Genomic DNA, 22,936 nt, shown 5'->3' with positions numbered 1-22,936 from the left:
ATGTCGGCATGGACCCCACTACACTGAAACGTAACGAACATGCCCCACCTTAGCCAGAGAATGTGCCTCTCATATGGGAGACATGCTGGCACTCCTTCACCCCAGGCAGGCTCAAAATATTCATTCATTTCAGTACTGACTGTCGTATCGTGCCAATATTATTCGAGGTCAATTATTTGCCAAACATGGTCATCGGCTCTAAACGAGACACAGTGTTACCACAATCGCTTTGGGAGGACAAGGGGGAATGTGTGGAAGCCAGACTGTTCCCCCGCAGCGGCAATGGTGCGGAAGATCATTCTACGCGATTCGGCGTTCCTATCAAGCCAAGTATACCCAGCCAAAATATTATCACGCGCACGACAGGACGGAAGGTCAACTATCATCAAACCTATAATATTGATCAAGCTGGGTTTGGCATCATAGCAATCAAAGACATTGAAAACTTTCCGATTTGTCTTCTGAAGATGCGTGAAGGTCGAAACGAGGAGCTGCGGAAATTGAAGACTACATCCCATAGGAACTTGGTGAGTCTGGTGGATAGCTTTCGGTCCGATGCCAAAATCAATATTGTGTACGAGTATGAGCATTTAGCAATCTCGTTGGGGTGTGCTGCTGGAACTGTGCAGTTCAATGAGGCAGACATAGCGACAATATGTAAGGAACTTCTTCGAGGTCTGAGATACATTCACTCGGATCTGAAGATTTCTTATGGTTTGCTTGACTGTAGTAATATCCTTCTAACATATGATGGGGGGTTGAAACTTGGTTGGTAATTCTGACATATATTGAATATTCGCTAACCAGATAAAAGCAAACATTGGAGATTCTCTCTTAAGAAAGGAGGCTGTGAGCGCAGAAACAGACATAAAAGCTGTTGGATTTGTCGCAATCTCACTCATCAACCCAAAATTTCTTCTCTACGACCCAGGTGAAATAATCAATATCAACTCTGAAAAGATATCAGAAGTTGCCATTGCATTTTTCGAAAAAGCAAAGGCCTCGAGATCTATAGACGAATTACTTAAAGTAAGTTATCTATACAGCCCAGGTACATTGCTTACCATTTATTCAGGATGAGTTTATTGAGTTAGCCAATCCGGGTGGAGCCTGGAGCCTAAAGCGCCACTATTTCGAGACCCTTCCGCTGGGTATTAGAATTGGAAACCATGCGTGTAGATAGACAAAGTGTGTCTTTATGTATTGTTGATATTAATCCAGATATCCTATTCAAGCGTTCTATATGCTCAAAATAATTCTAGGCTAGGCGGTGCAAGGGAGTTAGAGGGTCTAGAGAGACTCAGCAGTCTGGAGAGACTCAGCAGTCTAGAGAGACTTAATAGTCTAGAGAGACTCAGCAGTCTGGAGAGACTCAGCAGTCTAGAGAGACTTAATAGTCTAGAGAGACTCAGCAGTCTGGAGAGACTCAGCAGGCTAGAGAGACTCAGTAGTCTAGAGAGACTTAGCAGTCTGGAGAGACTCAGTAGCCTGGAGAGACTTAATAGTCTAGAGAGACTCGGCAGTCTGGAGAGACTTAATAGTCTAGAGAGACTCAGTAGTCTGGAGAGGCTCAGCAGTCTGGAGAGACTCAGCAGTCTGGAGAGACTCAGTAGCCTGGAGAGACTTAATAGTCTAGAGAGACTCAGTAGTCTGGAGAGGCTCAGCAGTCTGGAGAGACTCAGCAGTCTGGAGAGGCTCAGCAGTCTGGAGAGACTCAATAGTCTGGAGAGACTCAGCAGTCTAGAGAGACTCGGCAGTCTGGAGAGACTCAGTAGCCTGGAGAGACTTAATAGTCTAGAGAGACTCAGTAGTCTAGAGAGACTCAGTAGTCTGGGGAGACTCAGCAGTCTAGAGAGACTTAATAGTCTGGGGAGACTTAGCAGTCTGGAGAGATCGCATAGCAAGAGAGACCTAATAGGCCCTGGATAGACCCACATAGCGGGTAATAGACTTGTATGTATCGCGACATTAATTACGTACTCGATTTTTAAAAGGCTTGAAATTCAAAGCAGATAAATTATTCTCTACTTGAAGTCCAAAATGGATTTATATGAAGACCAACTTAGAGACTCTGCCAACCAGCTAGCCGCCCAGAGAGGCCAATTTTACCAAGGCAGAGCGATAATTAACATCCAGCATCTATTTTTCGGTAACGAAAAAATAGGCGATAGGGATCTTGATCAAAAAAACGTCAGTCGACTTCAAGCGATATTCGAGATCGAGGGCTGCTGGAACCTTGAACCAGAGTACTGCATCGCCGCAACTATCGATTCGCCGTCTCTATCGAGTGCCCTAAGACGAACCAATATATCTTGCGAAACGCTACTAGATCCTCGAAAACCGCCTGTGTTACTACTTGATGAGAACGCGCGATTAAGTTGCATTTATGGTAGACACCGCATAAAGGCCGCATGGGTCCACGGGGAGAAGAAATGGCTTGTGGATCTTTACTTAAATAGTAATGTTTGCGCCGGCTTTTAAGAATTTTCAAAAACTTATTGATGAACAGCAATTCCACCAGAGGCAATCGGCGCACTGCGTGAACAGCCAAAAAGCCTTTCTCTTTCCGATGGCGAAATATACCGCTGTCTAAGGGCATGTCACAGGAATCAGTGGTATGATGAAGAGAAGAAATGGTGGGCTAGACTTGATTCTGAAGGTCGACGTAAAGATATCCGCCGGCTACAGCGCAATAAGCTGTTGCTAGAGGGTTTTGATAATTTGCTTCCCTGGCGAGGGCTATGGAAGCCACTGAAGTGCTCACAGATTGAAAGAATACTGGCTTTGAAATACCCCGAGGTTTGTTAAACTAGCTTCTACTTTGATCCATACTCATCGCAAAGTAGGGTGTACGCCGATATTTGGACAAGATTGCCCAGCAGTGGGGGTTAATACTTGGGCCAGATGCTGGCCTTCTGGACTCGAACTCCGTCGGCCTCCTGGAAGGACTTATGCCAGAGGTGGCAATAGCAGACCGTCAGCGTATAAAGGATTTGATTCATGGCAGAGAGTTATTTCCCCTTGTCTCTGATGAGCACAAGCATGAATTACAGACCCGACTGCTCTCTATTCGGGGACGTCTACTTTCTCTGAACACTCTGATCAAAGATACCTTGTTCATTGAAGGTCCTGCTCGGGCACTTGGATTTCTTTGTCCACCTAGATTCAAGGGCAGTCTCAATAAGCGCATGCGGGGCCAGTGGTCTCTAATTGGCAGTTATGAATCGATCTCGCTTCAGCTGTCTGAAAGACGTTTTACTAATATCCCTCTTTCTGAGAACTCCTTCTCAGTTTGCTTTACTCAGCTTTGGCTTTATACCTTACGTCACTTCATTAAGTGTCAAAGGGATGCTAAAGTGGTCAGGAAAAAATTTGATTGGTCAATGGAGAGTTTAAACCTTATAGGTTTAGCAAATTTAGCACATCGGCTAGGATTCTTCTCCGAGGAGATCAACGCACTTCGATCTCAAGATATACCACGGATTGTCGCCACAGGGTTCGTCGACGCTTTATACACCGAGGAATTTTTCAAACCCAAGCTCCAGGATGTACAACCACTGTCTAGTCACTTCGATTCAGTTCTACAAAAGTTTTCTACATTCAATGATTCGCCAGAAGGTGTCTGCTACTTTACAACAAACGATTCAGCCGCAAAAGCAGAGCGCAGATTCAATACTCCTACGAAGCACCAATATGAAGAACAGCGATGTCATCTCTTTCTCAAGAACGTGTTCGTTGGCCAGCAAGACGAGGCACTGTACCCGACTGCCTTGGGTGTGATCAGAGATACATTAGTTTGCTTCTTTGGTAATTTAGCAGACCATGAGGCCTTCCATGGTAAAGGCCAGAACTCTATGGCTGGCCCCATCAACACCGACCATTCAGTCGACAGTGGTGCCGACGCAATGATCTTGGAGAATGAAGACCTGGATGGCAATCAATATAGCGCGTCTGAATACGATGATGACATTCATTCAGAGCCTAATCAGCTGGATGATACCACTGAGATGGTCCACAAAAGCCTAGAAACTGCGTTTGACGAACCAACCGAGCCTAGTGATCCAATTGATCTTGAACCACATCCCAGTGGAACACCAGACCACGAAATTGTGAGCGAACCATGTGAGCCAATAGACCTTGAACCACATCCACGTGGAACGCCAGACCACGAATTGCCTTTACTGCCTGGGTTTGAAGATGACTACCCAGTGGGGCCTTTGAATGTGAAGTTACCTGTTCCGTGTCGACACCAGGTTATCAGCATTTTGAGGAAATGGTTTACATCAACGAATCATGACCTGATTGTGCTGTTCCTTTTCGAAGATCGAACGTACTACAAATTCAAACCGGAAGGAGACTACCATTTACGAAGTACCTTGAAGCAACTATCTAGCAAGTATAACTTTTTTATATATCGTGGTGAGTTTGGCTTCGGGGTACCGGATATAAACAATATTTTTGAAGAAGTATTGAAATGGCGGCTTTTACTGGTCGGTAAAATAGATAATCCGAAGCAAAGAAAAGACGAGACAGGAATGAGAATGTCAGTGGAGACGCTAAAAACATACTTTAGTGAAAATGATGTACATACTGGAAAGAGAAAGCGGATACCCAAAGAAGGAGGACCAGATGGCCAAGAGATCAGGAAAGAAGATGCAAAAGAAGATAGGCAGCGAAAGCGAAATCGTTAGCAAAATACCATTCTCATTTAAGCGTGCATATCGTAGCTGAATTTGTTAGATGCCTAATGATCCTTTCACAAAATTCTGGATACAGAAGGGTATATCTAATATGCGAGACCCGTCGAAATGACAGGGATTCATTGCATGTCCTGGATTATCTCATCTACCTGCCTAATTTATTGATACATTTCCAAATAGATGAACGCAAACCCCCCCGTTACTTTCCAGAGACTCGTTGATACTTTGACACTCATCGCATGATACCCAAAAGTCCCACTGCACGCAAATCCATGGAGTCTCTTTCTTATTAAAAGCAACTTGATCTCTCTTCTTGAATATCAGGTAAAGCTGCTCATCCCGTGAAAACGAGAAGCTTTCATCCCTACAGGGTTTGCAAAGTGTGTGGATGTTGACTCGTCTTTTAGATGGGAGGAGGAATGACCAGAAAGCGACGTAGCATGACCCAGGGTCGTATGAGCGAATTTTAATCTTCGATTGACAAAATTCACTTTCCAAACATAAAACACATGACCAGGTAATAATTCCTTTCATGCTGAGGGGTTTTAGTTGACGTCTAGGTGCGAGAATTGTTGAGGGTCTACTTGAGTTTGAGACGATGCGGAACGGCAGAAATTGCTTCGATTGCTCTTTCTTATTTCCTTGCGATGCTAGTAGGAATGCTTTTTCTTAAAGTGCGCCACAATTTGAAATTAAAAGCTTCTCCGCTATAGATGATGAGCTCATTTGTGATGTTCCACCTCGGCTAGGTTACGTTATCGTCGCGTAGTGCGACACTAGAAACAGCACGTAATTACAGTATCGCAACACTCAAAACCTGACTGCGAGAGGATATTATTCGAAAATAAATGCAAGATGAAATTTCCTTTTCCTATCAATAGAAGTTTTCCAAGATGGAAAGCTTTGTCATCAAACAATAATGTCTAGCCTTGCCACCCTACCCGTTGAGGTGATGAATTTGATCATATGTTGCATTCCTAATCATTGCCTTAGATCATTCTCTTTGGTCAGCAAAAGATGCCGGAGCGTGAGCTTACCGTATGTATTTCATACATTCAAATTCACATTTTCCAACGAAGGCTTTGAGCGTTTGGAAAAGGTAGCACGATCGAAAGTCAGGCCATATGTTAAAGTTTTACATTATGAGGCTGCTGAGCTAGTTGATCCGCGTAAGTCCACGACTTACCAGTGAATGCGGCTAGCTGATTGAATTAGTGGTGCAGTATCGTGACTACTTTACTACGTGCATTTATACGCCCCCGGAGTATATCCGGGATCAAAGAAACACTTACACGAATTTTGGTGGGGAACTGCCCTCTTATTCTGCCATCCAGTCATATTTTAGTGATATAAGTGAGGAGCAATATGGGCTGCTAGAGGAAAGGGACGACATCACAAAGCTCTGTAACACAATATCTCAGTTTACTGGTCTGAAGTGTTTTAAAGTCTCATTCAATGGGTTGAGATATCATCAACTAAGTTGGTTCTCAAATCGGGTCTTCGTTGACTGGGAAAAGTCTTTCCCACTTCATCTTGAGACCATTTTCCAAGGCATGATAACGGCACGCAAAGCGGGGATAGACTTGGAGATCCTCGAAATTGAAGGGTTTTATGCACAGCTCGAAGCCTATCATAAGCCCCTCTTGGACATAACAAGCGACGCACTGCCTTATATCAAAGATATTCGGCTCGTTGACAGCTCGGCGCTCTTGGAATTCCTCTCATGCATACATTTACCGTCTCTTCGGCAGCTGGAGCTATCAAACTGTTGGATTATCGGTTCTGAACTCGCAAGATTAATGGAGAATGCCGGGCCCGTGAAAAAGTTACACTTGCGGAATATTTGTCTACCACATGAGCATATATGGGGCCGCAGGTCTTGCAGTAAATGCTCTGAGGGATTGTTGAAGAGTTTAAACTCCATTCCTAGATCCGATAATTTAGATATAACGATCACCCGGGATGCATAGATAATAAAATGACAATAATCTAGCCTGCATCTTAAACCTCCATTATCCTTTCACTCGTTGCTATGAAATGCTAGGTGCAGATTTAGTGGGTCCTATGTGAAACGATCCGCAAGTTGAATAGATACTTAAGAATGTCAATAACTCTTTGAAGTAGTACTTCATATTCAGCTTTCAATCAACTCAATCTTACCATGGACTGCCAAGCCCCTCCTTTCGGAAATGCTAAGAGGGCAAAATGGAGATCCAAATGCCGTGAAAGTCTTGCTCAGCACATATGTATGTTTTTTATCTCTTTTTTTCGCATGGAAAAATATTGATTCGAGGCCCAGTGGATACTCTCGGTGTTCATGTAAAGCCATCCGACGTGCGTTTGAAGCCGATAGACGGTGAAACGCCATATGCATGGCAGATTGACGATAATTCCCTCGACCACCTATTCCATAAGCAGCTCAGCAAACATTCAGTTGGAGGCTACATACAGCTTTACACGAATCTGGGTCATAAGTTCCGTGCAGTCCATCCTAATATGGTGATCAAATACTACCTAAAAACAACATCTCTTGTATAGCGCTTACTAAGAATATAGAGGAACAACCAGGATATATCCTCATCTCTGCCTCTAGGGGGTGTACATGGGTTATCATGCCAACTTAAAGAGGCCATGGACAAGATACGCTTATATGAAGAGTCCAAAACCTTGGCGCAGTCTAATATTGAATACCAACAGTCAGTTATTGCCGAGGCAGAAACAACTATGCACCTTCAAAACCAGGAAATTCATTATTGGATGGGGATTTCTGAAACTTATCAAAGACAGTGCACCGAGTACTCTAATGCCCTGAGCCAGGTGATGGTTTTCTTACAAGGTATTCCGGCTATTAATCATGATGGTCAATAGGAACCACGCATAGGATAGTCATTATGAAGCAGGAAGACCATAATTAAGCGAGTTACGTATCCCATATTTGAGACAAAAACTTTCTAAAATAATTCATTACCAGAATGAGAGGGTCGTGCTTAGTACAATCGCCCTAAGTCGTAAATAGTTCCTCAGTATTTTATGATTATAGTATCAATATTCCCAACTCTACAAAAGGTACAGTAGCGTGTTGCGAACGGAAGAATTAGGGAAGCCTACGAGTAAATGGCGACTATCATAAGTGTAGTAATGTTGCTACCCTAAAGCAGTGTCGCAGTAGTGGATAGGCCTGTGGGGCGGAGCAATATAATCTACTGAATTGTAACCAATAAGCCATAAGCTAGGTGGAGAGTGAGTCTAAAGTAAAGGAACTTAGATACGACACTGTTTTAGAATATTCGTTAAATCAGAGTTCTAAAAATTTTCGGATTTTAGACAAAGACAAACGTCCACTAAAAGCGGCAGCTTTTTCTGTCGATTCGATCGCTTGCTTAACGCGGTATCTAGCCTTTAATACTTCACATTGATCTTGTTTCACGCAAATATATTAATCATGTTCTACTGTTTATTAAGCCTCCTATGCACCTTTGTTATAACGGGTTCTAGTCTTCTTTCCAGGACATCGCAATTGCCAGGGGACCAGCAACTGGGCATAGGTATGATCGGCTCCCTAAGCCTAATGCTAAGCTGACATGAACAGAACATAAAAAATTGCCTAACGCTTGGGCTACCCAAGTCATTCCGGAGACGCTGGGTGTCAGTGAATCCGAGGAGGCAGTGATGGTTGTGGTCACAAAAATTTTACCTCCTAAACTACCAACTGTTACTACTACCCTTGATGACACCCTTACTATTATGTCAACCTGGAAGTCACCAGGGGCCAGTGCAGCTGGCGAAATGCCAAAGGCCACAAATGAGGCAACCCGAATGATGAAAATATCTTCGTCCATCAATACCACAGCCTCGATGGTAGCGCTATTTATGGGCCCAGCATTGCTGCTAGCATTCTCTGGTTGGCAGATTCTATCATTTTGGTTTTTCTAGCCTAGCCACTGAGAGCATCTTGGAACATAGTTAAAAAATTTTCACTCATTTCAACGCCTGTCTGGGACTGGGGCTAGTTACATTATAGGGCGAGGGGGGAGAATTCAAAACTTCATAAAAAGAATCCGCATCGGGGCCTGATTGCTTGATAGCAGTGAGAATGTTACCCTCAACTGCTATCCACTTCACTAGCTCCGAAATCATTATCTCAAGCAGTTTCTCGCAAACATTTTAGAAGTATAGATAGTCATCTCAAAAGCGCCGAAAAGTAATCGGTTATCCCGGTTTGACAGGCACTGATTTCAAACAAAGGTCCCCCTGATAGATCACCGCCTCTACCTCCCCCTTTCTACTACTCTTTCATAATAATCCACAGTACGAGAATATTTCTATACGTCTTATTCCTTCCTTTTCCTCTCCTTGGAATATTTACCAGCACCACGTCCTGAATGAATGACTATTAATGCATCTCATAGCCTCAAGTTATGGTTATTCTGACTCTCTTAATAATTTATTTGGGATTACTCGCGTGTGTCGGACTATACCGCGGCTTTCATCCTTCTAAGATATATGGAAGGTTATGAATAACGCACGCTTTATGAGCTCATCAAGCCTGAAAGACTTAGTATTACGGACGAGATACTGTATATCAAAAACAGGCTGAAAGCCTGGATGGTCGAAATTGCAGTTCGATTATAGCTTAAATGTCCTTAATGATAATACAAGCCTATTCATTGATCATTATGTTATCTCCTAGGAAAGGAATTAGTCGTTCCTTGGTTAAATATTTTCATCTGATAATAGGCCGCACATCAAGTTTAGAATAAGAACGCTTCAAAACCGCCCTTTTTGTTGATGGCACAAATTCTATATCTTCTATCATGAAATAAATTGGCGAGGATTTAGTTCGAATTGAAGAAGAAATGAAGATCTTGGCTGTTCTTGAGCAGATATCTAAAATACTTTGGCACAAACTCAAAGATTAGGGTAAGTTCAAATTTCTGTTACGATATTTCACTCAACACGAAGAAAATGACATTAGCTACCCCCAGAACTACAGGTTATGGAAAGACGCATAAATGTAGAAATGAAAAAAGCACGAGACAATCTGCGTAACCATCTAGCCCTCGATAAGACATTGATGATCAGGATATACAGTAGTTGCTTTCACTTGGCTCCTCAATTCCATCAAAGCACACAAATTCAGTCATCATCTCATCTAGAGAACATATATTGATATCATCATAGGTCGCTTCTTCATGATGAAGAACATCAGAATTCAAGCGCCGACGGCTGCAAGAATTGGCATTTTCATTGCTCATTGTGGCCTCTGACGACTGAGAGGGCCACTTTCGTTTCCGGTTGACGCAATTCGAGCGAGGCTCCTCAATGGAATGAACATCATGGAAATGGTGGCGTAAGAGTAGAGTATTGCCATACTCCCTTTTCGAGCAACTTGGATGTGGACAAGCGACGATGCTAGAAGGCTCGATACCGTTAAAATGCTTATCGATATGATTCAAGAGGGTTGCTTTGGTCAGCCATTGGTCGAAGCGCTCATCTGCCCTTTTGTGCTCATCTCCTAAACAAAATGGACAAAACCCAGGGGCAATAAGAGTATAGCGAAACGTGAGCATTCCACATCGAGGATAAAGGCTATCAAGATGACATTGACAATGCAAGACCCAAGACTCTTCGTCACAGAAAAACTTGGCACAGAGATAGCAGAATTGAACAAAGCTCCGAGGCACACGTCGATGAGCTCGCTTCTCATTGCTATAGCGCTGCTGATATGGTGGGCCGTTTAGGGATTTTCGTTGACACTGTAAAATATGTTTGGCCCTACCCTGTAGTGGGATTCTAGTTATATTAGAATATTTTCCTTGAAAGAGATCCACTAAACTTACTCAGATATGACTTTAGCGCAAGTCGGACACTGGCCCTCTTTAGGCGACATGTTAGGATAGTAAGCAACCCGTTCTGTGGACGTGCAAATAGTGACTAAATCACTAAGACACTGTTTTCCAAGCTTGCTATCAAGACTTGCTTCTTGAAAGAGGTTTTCGCTAAGACGGGCGCGCTCCGGCACGTACTTCTTATAAATGTCGAAAAGGGGTGTGCTATCGCGTTCGGAGAAGTCGTTCCCAGCGATATATTCATCATATGAGATATCCCACCACCTTTTAACGCATTCATCCTTCCACTTCTGTAGCCTCTTGGCTTTAATGCCATAAAGCTTTGATCGTTGAATAGTAAGGTCTTTATGATCTTGAGGCTTGCCGTCAATTTGGTGGGTTAAGTCAGATACTGCCTTCTCTATCTCGATGATATCCTCCCGTTCGTGGAATTGGGTGAAGGTTGCTGCGTTGAGTTTCTGTGGAGCATTGGTATCCCTATGGTGAGACATGCTTTGTTCCATATCGCGGCATTCGTAGTCAGGCTCTAAGTCATTATATAAAGCCCCTATATCCAAGGCCTTTAGTAGAGCCTGGTATTTAAGGTAGGTATTATGATCTTGGTGATCAAGAGCCTGACCACGAGTGGCCTCTGATGCCTTGGCTAAGAAGGATTAGTAATCTGGATAGGTAGATGGACTTATATGCTTACGATCAATTTTGTTTGCAACCGCACCTCTAATCCCATGAACCCGTAAGTTATCTTTAAATCCGTCACGTTTGGCGAGGCTCTTGTTGTTATGGTGTAAAGAGGAAAAGGATAATGCCTTAGTAGCTTCCGGGCCGTTGGGGGTCACTGCTCGAAAAAATGGGAGGTCTTTTGCGTCTGCATCCCATTCAAGTGTCCACGACTCTCTCCCTTGCGGTGGCGTTATGCTAAGGACCTTCTCCACTGTAGTGAGGCCTTTAAAGGCTCCGTCGGCTACTCCATGGACAATAACCCAAAAGACAAAATTTTTCCCAAGGACTGGGTGCCCTCGAAACCAATTTTTAGGCCTATGAAAACTTCCTGTGAGCTTCTTGTATAAATAGAAAACAGCCTTGTGGTACTCACATGTCTATATCATCGTTATATCGATGACCTTTAAGGAACTCGGAGTCAATTGTTACCCAGCGTATTAACTCGCCATCATTACCCCATTTAATCTGGAATTTCATATGCTTTAGATGTTTCATTAGCATATTCGTTCGCTTAATATATCATGGAGGCACAAACCCTGTAGTATAAGCATTCATTGGAGTTGCGGTACGAGCTCGATTCAACAACAGCTCCTGCTCTAGAGCCCGAACCTGCGAATAGGGATAGAGAGCTGGCAGTTTGCACGCGCGCTCTCTCATGCTTGAAGTCATGATAATCACGATTAAAGAGATAGTGAAGAAGATAGTCTATGTCTTTCGCTGTGACTGGAAACCGCTCTCTAGGTTTTGTCCGTAGTCCATATTGCTTTGTGAGGTCATTGCGAATAAACTGAAGCTCAATTAATGACTGTCCAATGTAATGAAATCGCTACTTACGTTGAGGACGTCTGTCTTGACTTTACGGTCAAGGGATCTGTAAGTCGTTCGTTCCCAGTGTGAGATTAAACTGATGAGACTACCGCATGTAGTTTTCTTGGAAGGAAGCTCTCTTCGCGTTGTGATATAGTGTTCGGCGAATAATTTGAGTTGTTGTGGAGTGGGATCAGGCTCATCTTTTGAGAAGTTTTTCTGTACTGGCTCATTACGAGAAAGCCTCCATCTACTTTTCATTAGAACCGAAAAAAAACTAGCTTCATAAGGAGTAAAAACTCACAAACCCCAGATAAATACCACATCGTCGTATTTCTTAGCTGTAGCTGGAGCGAGCTCTTGGAGGCTAATGATGTTGTCTTTGAACTCCTTCTGATCTTGATACTCACGTGTGAATCCACGTGACTTGGCACGTTCCACACTTAGCGCGAGGGCTTTCTGGATTTTTTCCTCTGTTGTCATTTTTGAAAAATGTGAGGAAATTATAGTGAAGCAATGAAATGGCCCTAAGCTAGTGGTATATATATGTTCAGCCAAGAAAAGTCAGAGAGTGATCACCCCCAAGGGTGACATCTCTCACCCTGTTCTCACTTCTCTCACCCAGTCTCTAAACTTCTCACCCATATCACCCACACTCACCCTAACGTGAATCCCATCGCCGCTTTAAATTTCAATAGATAATAAGGGCGCATAGAGAATTGACCGTGTGGAATATGTGGCTTAAGTACGGCTGAGCGGACGGGAAGCCCTGTTCTCCACACCCTATGGTCGTATGTACTAGAATTATCTTGGAAAAAGAACATGTAGTGTCAACATTTATGATGAAGGCATCTGTGGGAGCCACTTTACCGCGGGGGCAAGCAAAGGCGAAGGAAAGTAAAAGGTTGATACCACTATTGGAGCTATGAACAGGGAGTCTCTCACAATCTAAAAATATTGCAAAATGTCAGTGAGAAGATCTGGAATAAGAATTTTAGGAATACCGTGAAGGCCGACTATGCAAGCTAGGAGGGTTCGTTGATCAGAGTGTGTGACCGATATATCAAGGAAGATTGACATGATAGATTGATATAAAAGGGGGTTGGATGCAAGGATGCATGGTGGAAGTTAAAGTTGGATCAAGTCCGAAGGTCGAAGGTCGAAGGCCGAAGAGGAGGAATGAAGGTAGAAGTGATGGAAGTTGGGAAAGGAAGAAAGAGAAGAAAATTGAAAGTTTGAGGGTATTGTACTCTTCGGGGAGACCTGGGGTACCCCAGGATCACTCTCTTTCGCGCACATCGACCAACCATGAGCTTACGATTTTGCTAAGGATCACCATTCAGTGACAGCTTTTGCAGTTGCCTCTAGTACCTACAAAGTACATTGTATCATGATTATTTGTTCTTCTACTTCATTAACTGCTGCGTATTTACGGTGTTTTCACCGGCCAGGTTCGATGCCATAGTTAGCGTAATTGAATATAGTCACTGGCTTCCTATTCTTTGAGCAATTTGTCCAAATACCTTTGATTGACCCATCAGTTATAGACGTCAGTTCAATGAAATACAATGTTATCCATGGATACAACATTATATCAGCACAATGATATATCTTTGCAACATGTATAGTCGATTTACAGGGCCGCTCGGGTGCTTCCGCGGATGTGGGCCAGCCGCGCCGCAGCACCGCTAAGACGCAGGCTGCAGAAGTACCGGACCCACAACAAAGAGATCTACCTTACATACTTGTGCGACGTTTACGGGTTCCCGATCAACCTGACGAAAATCATAGATACTGGAGCAAGGTCTGGACATTATGGAGAGGAAGTAAGAACGGGTTACTGCCCAGTGGTGGGTCCGAGTGGATAGCAAAGACGAAAGCAAGGGCACGTCTGACCTGGTCACACTCGAGGTCCATGATTTGGCTGCTCCGAAGAAGATGGAGGACGTGAATATCACAGATTACACGACCCACTGCGCCAATGGCTCTATCCAGTCAGCTACTAATATACTCTCTACTGTGGCAAGGCATTCGTGAACAGCATATCCAAGACCGGCTGGTGCACAGCTCGGCATTCTCGAACACCAATCTCTGCGCTGAACCTGGCGGTCACAATTCCGATACAAGATTGACCATATATGCCTTGTTGGAGTTCACGTCAACAATCAGCAGTCCTATGGAGGCTACATGCTGCCCACTGGGTGATTCAACACTGGAATTCAAGTCCTCGAATTCGCATTGTGCGAATATTTAGGCGCAGAGGTCTTCTACAGTGTCTCATGTTGCACCCTAGAAATTGGTCTCCTTGAAAGGAGTTTGAAAGGATCCAAGAGGTTACTCAAACACATATCGACATGGTCAGGTGTGTGGTGCGACCATGCTGTTCAAAAGCGCATGCCAAATCGAATGCTTGCGAATTGTTGCTGGTGAACCCTGGAAAGCCAAGCCGATACGTCCATCGTCGTTGTCGAAAGCGGAATTGAGAGAGATCTAGCCAGCCCTTCTTAAGATGTCTCGGTAATGACTGGTCCGCCAAAGCCACTACAGACGCCCCTAAGCAGATGGGTTTCTCGATAAGCTTTATCCTGAGCGTATTGCTGTCAGTGATCTCGGGAGCTTTAATATGTGTCTGATAATATAACAAATTCACCCCATAATCAAATCATGAACTTTCCGAGTGTTCTCTTGATTCTTCTCTTCCTGCCGCCGATCGTCCATTTGCGTGCGCCAATACCAAGACCAATTCAATTGCTTGTCTTGCTCATCAGGATAAAAGCCCTACATTTCTCAATTTCTATTTTGAATTAGTAGCCGGAGAGCCGTTTGCATTTTTATTTTCCATGTTTCCTACGTTCTCCGTTCTATCTCTCTCTACTGAATATGATGGACCCAAGATGATGCGACTTGTAAGAACGGGAGAGAGAACGAGGGGAACGAACAAAAAGAAGAGAAGTTTTGGAGACATCGTCTCTTCTTAAAACAAGATAACAGATCGCGTCTGCCAATTCCAATATGAATGATGCGTGTTCAAACCAATCCGACACGCCAAACACAGTACCTGTCCTGGCTTTCGCGACAGGGTCATTGGTCCTGGCCCCAGGCGCTCAGAAGTTTCTCTCAAATCAGACTTCCTCACGAGATGCTACTCAGAAGCGTACTCCACAACGGATGTTGAATAAAATCGGCAATGGTTCTTGCCAACCCACGCTCCATGATTCTCCAAGAGTCCCAGTTCCGACCAACTCCTATCTACCTACAGAATGTCTCAAATGCCAAAAGGAAAGCCCCTCCGGGGAAACCTCGGGTTACGAGACCCTAGTGCGAAACATGGCAGGGCCCGGAAACCTTAAGGCCGTCGATATTACTTCTCCGCATTGGCATCCGCAAAGCAGGCTACGGCAGACCAACACGATTGGACACAGACATTCCACCCCGCCTCTAACCCCGTCTTTCTCTCCGCATTCCGCACCCTAGCGATTCCGGGACATCCTTCAACTGAAACTCTAGTCGGCATTTTCGTTTAAAAAACCAAGAAAAATTCGCCGAACGACATCATTCTTCACTGATGACCGCTGATCATAGACCGTTTGGGTGTGGGGCCTGGCACCCTGAGCCCTTCCCCGCAAAATATACATCCCCAGAATTCTCCAACTATGGGTGTATAAATCGTAGAGGCCGGGAAGGCTCGGTTTGGGGAGACTTTCAAAGTTGCGAGATTCTTGCCATCATCGACGAACATGTTGGCACTTGCGATCAGCTTTCTCGCTGTGGGGGCGATAGCTCGTGCGGTTCCTACATCAAAATCGGCACCTACAGTCAAGGTTCTTAATGGAACGTATGTGGGGACACACAACACGCATTACAACCAAGATTACTTCTTGGGTATGCCCTATGCCCAACAGCCGGTGGGTAATTTACGTTTCACCATTCCGCAACCATTGAACGAGAGCTGGAAGGGAACACGCGAGGCAACCGAATTCTCGGATATTTGTGTCGGATATGGGGTTAGTATTTTATTCTTGTCCGATTGAGATTTTGTCTCACACTGCATGCTAGACGGACTCGATCTGGTATTCCCAGTCCGAAGCTTGTCTCACCATCAATGTAATCCGAAGCTCGTCTGTAAAGGATGACTCTAAGCTTCCCGTTGCGGTCTGGATTCATGGCGGCGGGTTCTACATGGGATCTGGATCGGACCAGCGGTATAACATGTCGAGAATCCTGGAGAACTCGTACAGCATCGGTAATACACTCCATCATACCTTTCTTCAAGTCAAGCTAACATAACATACAGGGAAACCTTTTATCGCCGTCACGCTGAACTACAGACTCTCAGCCTGGGGCTGGATAAGTTCAAGCCAGGTCTGGGGCAGCGGAAACACAAACCTCGGATTGCGAGACCAGAGACTAGCCCTACAATGGGTCCAGGAGAACATCGCTGCGTTCGGTGGTGATCCTACGAAAGTAACTATCTGGGGTGAGTCTGCGGGCGCCATGTCCGTCGGATACCATCTCACAGCGTATGGTGGACGAGACGACAAGCTCTTTCGGGCTGGGATTATGGAATCTGGTGGTTCCATCGCAGCCAATCCGTCAAACTATACTGGATTCCAATCCACCTATGACGAGCTCGTATCTCAGGTGAATTGTACGGGTACGGTCGACACGTTGCAGTGCCTGCGCGAGGTTCCTTTTGCTACTCTCAACGCTGTTCTGAATGGGACTGGTGGGTCCTCCGAGTATAATTTCTGGCCGGTGGTGGATGGTGATTTGATTCGGAACTGGGGTAGTGTGCACTTGAATAAGCATGAATTTGTCAAGGTTCCGATTCTTGCGGGTAGTAACACAGACGAGGGGACTGCGTTTGGTCCTACAGGCATAAACACTACGCAGCAGTGGTATGATTATCTGACCGGTATGGTATTCCATTCTTTTCCTTGGTTTTGTGGTAAACGCAGGCTAACAGAATTCTGTCCGCTACTAAGATGGAGGCTTCGATTTCCAAACGCCACCATCCGTTGCTAATGAAATCCTAAACCTCTATCCTGACGTCCCGTCGCTAGGAATCCCCGCGTTCCTGGGTAACGAGCGAGTCCCATCTATGGGCTGGGAATGGCGGCGAACCAGTGCCTTCGCAGGCGATTTCACCATGCACGCGAACCGGCGCCGACAATGCGAAGCCTGGGCGGAGACCTCTACCTCTGCATACTGCTACCGATTCAACGTACACGCCGCGGACACATCGCTCATTGTCGGAGCGACTCATTTCGAAGAAGTGGCGTTTGTATTCAACAACGTCGACGGACTAGGATATCATTACGGGAAACCGTTTGCCGGGGTTCCACAGTCGTATTATGATCTTAGTTTGGTGATGACGAGTATGTGGGCCTCGTTCATCCACGATCTGGACCCGAATCCAGGAAACGTGAATGCCTCTGTTCATTGGAATGCATATTCGGATAGCCCGGTTGACCTTTTCTTCGACGCGAATACGACTAGTCATATGGAGGCTGATACATGGCGCAAGGAACCTATTGATTATCTCAATTCGGTGGCCGAGGCTTTCTGGCGATAGACAAAGGGATGCGGAGTCCGTGCCGTCTGTGAGACTTTTTCCCGTACTATCCCATACGTTAGTGGAATTGAATGCATCGGTGTATGGATCTAGATCACATCCGCGCCTGCCGGTCACGAATAGATGAAGTCATATGAATTGTCTGGTGGTTCCACCGCCACGCGAGCGCGCAACGTGGGAAATCTAAGACAAATCCATGGAACTTGTGTAAGCAAACTCGGATCCGACGGGACCGAGAGAACGCCATGCGCGTGGCGTAAATTTTAATCTATGAAGCGCTAGAAGCAGTCTAGATAACATAGAAATGTTCTGGTTATATTAATTGCGATATTAAAAGTATCTAGCCGGGGGGGCTAAACTCAAAAGCACCTAATCGCCGATTCTAGTTCCAACGGGGCAAAAATACCGAACTCGTCCGTAGTGGCCCTTAATTATCACTAGTTAGGTAGGACTCCTCCTACACTAGTGCCTTTAGTGTACCAGATTACAATAGTTAGTGCGTCGCTTAGTAGCAAGACTATTTACCGACTTGGGCATGCAGAAACTAAAATCCGCAGATCGGAGACCCGATGCCGATCGAGATCTCGCGTGGGGTTCGCACACAACCTTCCTGTTCCACGGAACGCGACGGGGCTTTCAATGTGAGCCGTGACTCCATCCACCATTGAATTTTCTTTTTTCATAAATTTAGCAAGTCCCGACGATTCGGACGGAAAGCTAGTACGTATGAAGTGTAGATGTGGGTATCCATTGATTCGTTTAGTGGTCGGATCTAACATCCTGCGCTTATCGAGTGGAGACCGAGACCATCGTGGTTACAACAGGTGCATACAACACTAAAGGAAAGGTATTTCCATTTCTTGATAAAGTTAGCTCCTGATAAGTACGGCATTTTCTACCGAGGGAACTAACTGTACTAGTGATCGAATTTTTAAGGAATTTCAAACCGGATGGAACCTCGTCTGCAGCTACTGCTAGATTCGAACAAGTCTGACTCGCAGAAACCGATCAACGATGGCGCTAGTGACGTGGCCTGAAGCCACACCTACACAACACTGCACATGGACGATGGAGAAATCAACAAAAAATAAACAAAATGAAATAAATAAAAATGAATTACAATAGAATAAAGCAAAATAAAATAAATGCACTTGAATGCAACCCACACCGCAGCATCCTGCGCGTGGTCTGCCGAAATCGATCTTAAGATCCCACGTCAGCTACCGGCGCCCTAGATGGAGTAAAGATCAACTAGATTCATGCAATGTGAAGATCGGATCCCGGTGTCAATAAAACGCGGCTGAGGATGAAAGAAAAAAGAAAAAAAAAAACCTTGCAAAAACATGTAACTTTTGGAGGTCAGTTTGGGGTAGAATTAGGATGATCGGTCACGATGCATGAGTTTCATGCATGCCATGGTTACTCAAAGGCGCTCGATTTCGGAGTCCTTTACACCGCATATGAATCGTATCTTGCATATGGGGTTTCGGGTAGATGTGGAATTACTAAGGTATCCACGCCTGTTTCTTTGGTTGCTTTTTCTTACGGTGTACGGCGTAAACGCATACCTGTACGTAACAACAGAAACATATCAAAGTCCTGCTGCAACATAAGAAAAACAACAAAAAGAAAACTAGGCACCTAGGCAAAGAAAACCCACATTAGCGCGTATAGCACAGTCCCTGACGACCAAAAATTTCAAATCAATAGTCTGACCCACCAGTCCGGGACCTTCGATTTCATCTCCACATCGGACGCCACTTGTCCCAGGCCTCCAGATAGACTTTGGCCCGGTTTGGGTTCCCACGGTCCTTCAGCCCGTCAGCCCACTTCCTCGCGGGAACCATCGTGTCTCGGGGAATCAGCTTGCAATCTAAGCGAACTGACTGGATGGTTCCCCGGAGGCCTTCCTAGGCCCCCCATCCCCATTTATTCAGTGAGCAGACACACAGACGCATATCCACACACAAAGCTCCCAAGGGGGCATTACGGAATTCTTTCCCCCAACCTATAAAGTAGGGGTAGATCAGTGGTGAAATCTCGGCAATGGACCGCAGACAACAGCCGCGCTCTCCAAGTAAAATGGAAGCGGGTAGATCCGGCGATCTCAACACGAGCTCAGCGCCTAATAGTCGATAGTCGTCCCCACTCGAACCAACCAATTATAAGAATCATCGAAACCGGGATTAGAAATAAGAAACTGAAATCCTGCAGTGACGCAAAGAAGGTAGGAAGAACATTGGAACCACAAATACCCAAACTTTCAGATCCACCTTCCAACCTCATGGTCCTTAGCGTGAGGCCCGAGAGCTTGGTCAAATGTTGATCTACCGTTTCTAGTCCTTGTAATCTCTTTTCCGTGTTAAGCTCAACAGGCGCAGAGAAAGTTCAACCCTAGCTTAGAAGGGTAAATAAGAGCATATGGTGGAAATGAGGACATTAGAAAGGAAATGAGATGGATCCGGGTAATGTGCTCGGTATTACAACAGAATACATACCCGCGGGACACGGCACTAAACAGGGGTAATCCCAGCATCTGACGTACGATCTATGAACACCGATTCCCCTCTAGTTCCAGAGAGGGTCTCGGGCACCGATCTGGGCTTGCTGCGCGCACGGCACAGGCCCATGGGTGGTCTGACCCTCAATTCCATAAGCATGCGCCAATGAGCCCCTTTGTTACTAGTTAGTTACGTATGCGGTTTTCACTCGGCCGCGACTAAGCCTCTTAAAACGTTGTGTAGTATAGTCTCGAGACTAAAATAAACGACATAGTGGAGATGGACGGAGTATTCGGCGTACATGGCAAAAGAAGTGCTAATACACGAGTTTTGTTTCTCCTGATTTGCCCCGTTCCGCTGCGGCCCACCCATTCAAACGTACTGCCGGAGTCGCCGTGAAGAACTAGTGATTTGGTTGACTTGACTCCATTCCGGTCTTGAATTCTGGCTTGACTTTTTGTTTTTGTTTTTATACTTTTGTTTCAAATCATTATGAATATTATCCTTTAAACTGTAATCGAAACCGTGCATCGGCCGGGATCGGAATGGAATGGACGGCATCGAGAGTTTTTCTTACCCCACGGAGTATATTTCCCCTTCCAACAAACAATCGACGGAAAACACGGGGACGGACCGAACGGATATCGAATCGAATCGAAATCGGAAATCGAATCGACATCGCATGGTAATACGTAGGGGTCCACACCAACTTGGGTCTACTGTATGGATGAACATAGCAGGATTCAATTACATACTGCTTTGTGAATAATTCCTGGTCAATGTAATTCACCGGGATTTGCGGATGGATAAGGTTCGTTTATCCATGGCTCTGGTTTAAGTTCTTTCGTCCGAATGGTATTTGTCAAAGTCAAAGTTACTAGAACTACGATTAAGATAGATCTCCACAGGGATGGACATTACCCAGCATTGTCGCCTAATGCAATTGTCCCAAGGTTCAACATTAAGCTACTGATTTGGCTCAAGATCGATCAATCGGCCGAGTGTTTTTATGTTTATCTATTCCAGTCGCGGCTATCCATGTTGATTATTGTGGGGGGTGTTTCTACTAGTCACAAACAAACCAGTACGTAAAGTGTAAAAATAGAAATGTTGTGAAGACGCTAACGATCAGCAAATCCCGATATTTCAAATACTTCATGGATCTGGCATCTCGATCGATGTGGCCAACGCATCCCTGCTAGCGCGCCTTGGGCCCGAACACCTGGGACCACACCGTTCTTTCAATTTTCAGTCATGAGTCAATCTAATTGCATTTAACGATCTAGGGAAAATCATTTCTCTTTGTAATCGTAACCTCTGTATCTTATCATATGGGAATGTCTCGGTTATCGGTATAGTTCTTGTCGCATATTCTGCGTGAATGGAGATATGCATGCACACAAACTCCGATCGGGCCTTTCCCCATCGCAGATCGCCCGCGGGATCTTCTTACTGTCCCCCCTTGTTCCAGTACCACCCGGCTCCACACGAACTAAGCTGTCACCCTAAGAACGCCAACGGTGACAAATCTTGAGACGCACCGCGGAGATGGCAGAGCAAATGATTTGTGGCGGCTACGGCTTATTATTTCCGATGGGGTTGTGTCGCGGATCTCCGCCCGTGCGAAGCAAGATTTGAGATACCTAGTTTTAGGTTTAAGATTTGAGATTCAAATTTTTGTTTCGTGTCGGTGTGGTTCCAAAGAGACATTTGATCTGCTACACTATCTGCAATGTGCGTTGAAGTCGGGAGCCCGCAGATTCCTCGCTCCCGCTCTTATGTCGGCTGATCTAATCGCGCGTCTCTGATCTGTTAATCTTGTTGATCATGTCAATTAATCGGAGATGTACACAGATATACAATCGGTTAGCGAGGTCGGGTTTCGCGGTTGTTTTATCTATCGATGGTTTGTTTTTTTTTTCTTTTCCAGACTTATGACTTAGGGCTTGGTCTGGTCTCGGGGTTCGGTGGTCGGTGATCGCCCGAATCCTTAATTCCAGTACAACGGTTACCACCCTATAGTTCTCGCTTGAACTCGAGCCACGGATATACAAGGCAGTGCATGATGGCTTTTGGACGTAGAATAAAATCAAGGGGCAAATAATGCCATCATTGTCTTGGCGTAGTTGTTTTTCGCGAATGTAGATGGGATTGGACCCTGAAGGGTGAATGTGTGGTTCAACCAAAGACTCACTCTCGGCCGCTCTTATGACAGCTGACTTCATCGGGGCCGGCCGAAGCTCTACAACGTGGCGAATAAACAAAGTCAAGGCGAATACATTTTTATCTAGCAAAAGAAAGAATGAAAGTTTTTTTTTCTTAGAAAAAAACAAGTACATAGAATTGAAATTGAGATGTCATGTCATGTAGATCAAATTGCCACCAACAGAAATCCGCTGAAATCAAGTCATGTACTAAGCCGCATAAAAAATAGAAGGCTGGAGATGCTAGAATAAAGATCGTACACACATCAGATACTCAGCAAGCTCATACACGAAAATGCAGGGTATAAAGACCAAAACATCAAAACAATCTTGCATCCAAAGAGGGTAATCTATGCTTTGAGGGGCTTTCCAACGCGCAAGGGTATTATATAAGACCGATTAGGAAGGTCCACACCAAGGAATGGTCAGTGTGGGAGTCAATGGGGAAAGCAAGTTTCAAAGATCCCCGAAAGATAAAAAAAAATGAACCAGGGAATGAACCGGGGAATGATCAAACAAGTAAAAAAAAAGTAGTAAAAATTCAATCCAGGGAATAATAACTGGCCGGAACTCCTTTTTG

The 22,936-nt window shown here is 44.9% G+C and overlaps 4 protein-coding genes across 4 annotated transcripts; 3 read left to right on the top strand and 1 right to left on the bottom strand.

Annotated features, from left to right (window-relative positions):
- Nucleotides 1-185: 185 nt before the first annotated feature.
- On the top strand, nucleotides 186-776 carry N7484_007019 (uncharacterized protein; the record flags this gene model as incomplete). Its single annotated transcript, XM_057117406.1, has 1 exon — nucleotides 186-776. The coding sequence occupies one exon, from the start codon at nucleotides 186-188 to the stop codon at nucleotides 774-776; it is 591 nt and encodes a 196-aa protein (XP_056970441.1).
- Nucleotides 777-3,383: 2,607 nt separating this feature from the next.
- On the top strand, nucleotides 3,384-4,691 carry N7484_007018 (uncharacterized protein; the record flags this gene model as incomplete). Its single annotated transcript, XM_057117405.1, has 1 exon — nucleotides 3,384-4,691. The coding sequence occupies one exon, from the start codon at nucleotides 3,384-3,386 to the stop codon at nucleotides 4,689-4,691; it is 1,308 nt and encodes a 435-aa protein (XP_056970440.1).
- Nucleotides 4,692-10,437: 5,746 nt separating this feature from the next.
- N7484_007017 (uncharacterized protein) lies at nucleotides 10,438-12,559 on the bottom strand (the record flags this gene model as incomplete). Its single annotated transcript, XM_057117404.1, has 7 exons — nucleotides 10,438-10,480; nucleotides 10,541-11,192; nucleotides 11,241-11,584; nucleotides 11,643-11,749; nucleotides 11,805-12,056; nucleotides 12,104-12,326; nucleotides 12,381-12,559. The coding sequence occupies 7 exons, from the start codon at nucleotides 12,557-12,559 to the stop codon at nucleotides 10,438-10,440; spliced, it is 1,800 nt and encodes a 599-aa protein (XP_056970439.1).
- Nucleotides 12,560-15,813: 3,254 nt separating this feature from the next.
- Nucleotides 15,814-17,651, top strand: N7484_007016 (uncharacterized protein; the record flags this gene model as incomplete). Its single annotated transcript, XM_057117403.1, has 4 exons — nucleotides 15,814-16,080; nucleotides 16,133-16,319; nucleotides 16,371-16,991; nucleotides 17,062-17,651. The coding sequence occupies 4 exons, from the start codon at nucleotides 15,814-15,816 to the stop codon at nucleotides 17,649-17,651; spliced, it is 1,665 nt and encodes a 554-aa protein (XP_056970438.1).
- Nucleotides 17,652-22,936: the final 5,285 nt, after the last annotated feature.

This window comes from Penicillium longicatenatum, assembly GCF_028827895.1.
Source record: "Penicillium longicatenatum strain IBT 33135 chromosome Unknown contig_4_segment0_segment0, whole genome shotgun sequence".
In the NCBI taxonomy this organism is placed as follows: domain Eukaryota; kingdom Fungi; phylum Ascomycota; class Eurotiomycetes; order Eurotiales; family Aspergillaceae; genus Penicillium; species Penicillium longicatenatum.
The sequence above is the reverse complement of the archived record's forward strand: the minus strand, read 5'-3'. Positions and strand labels throughout refer to the sequence as shown.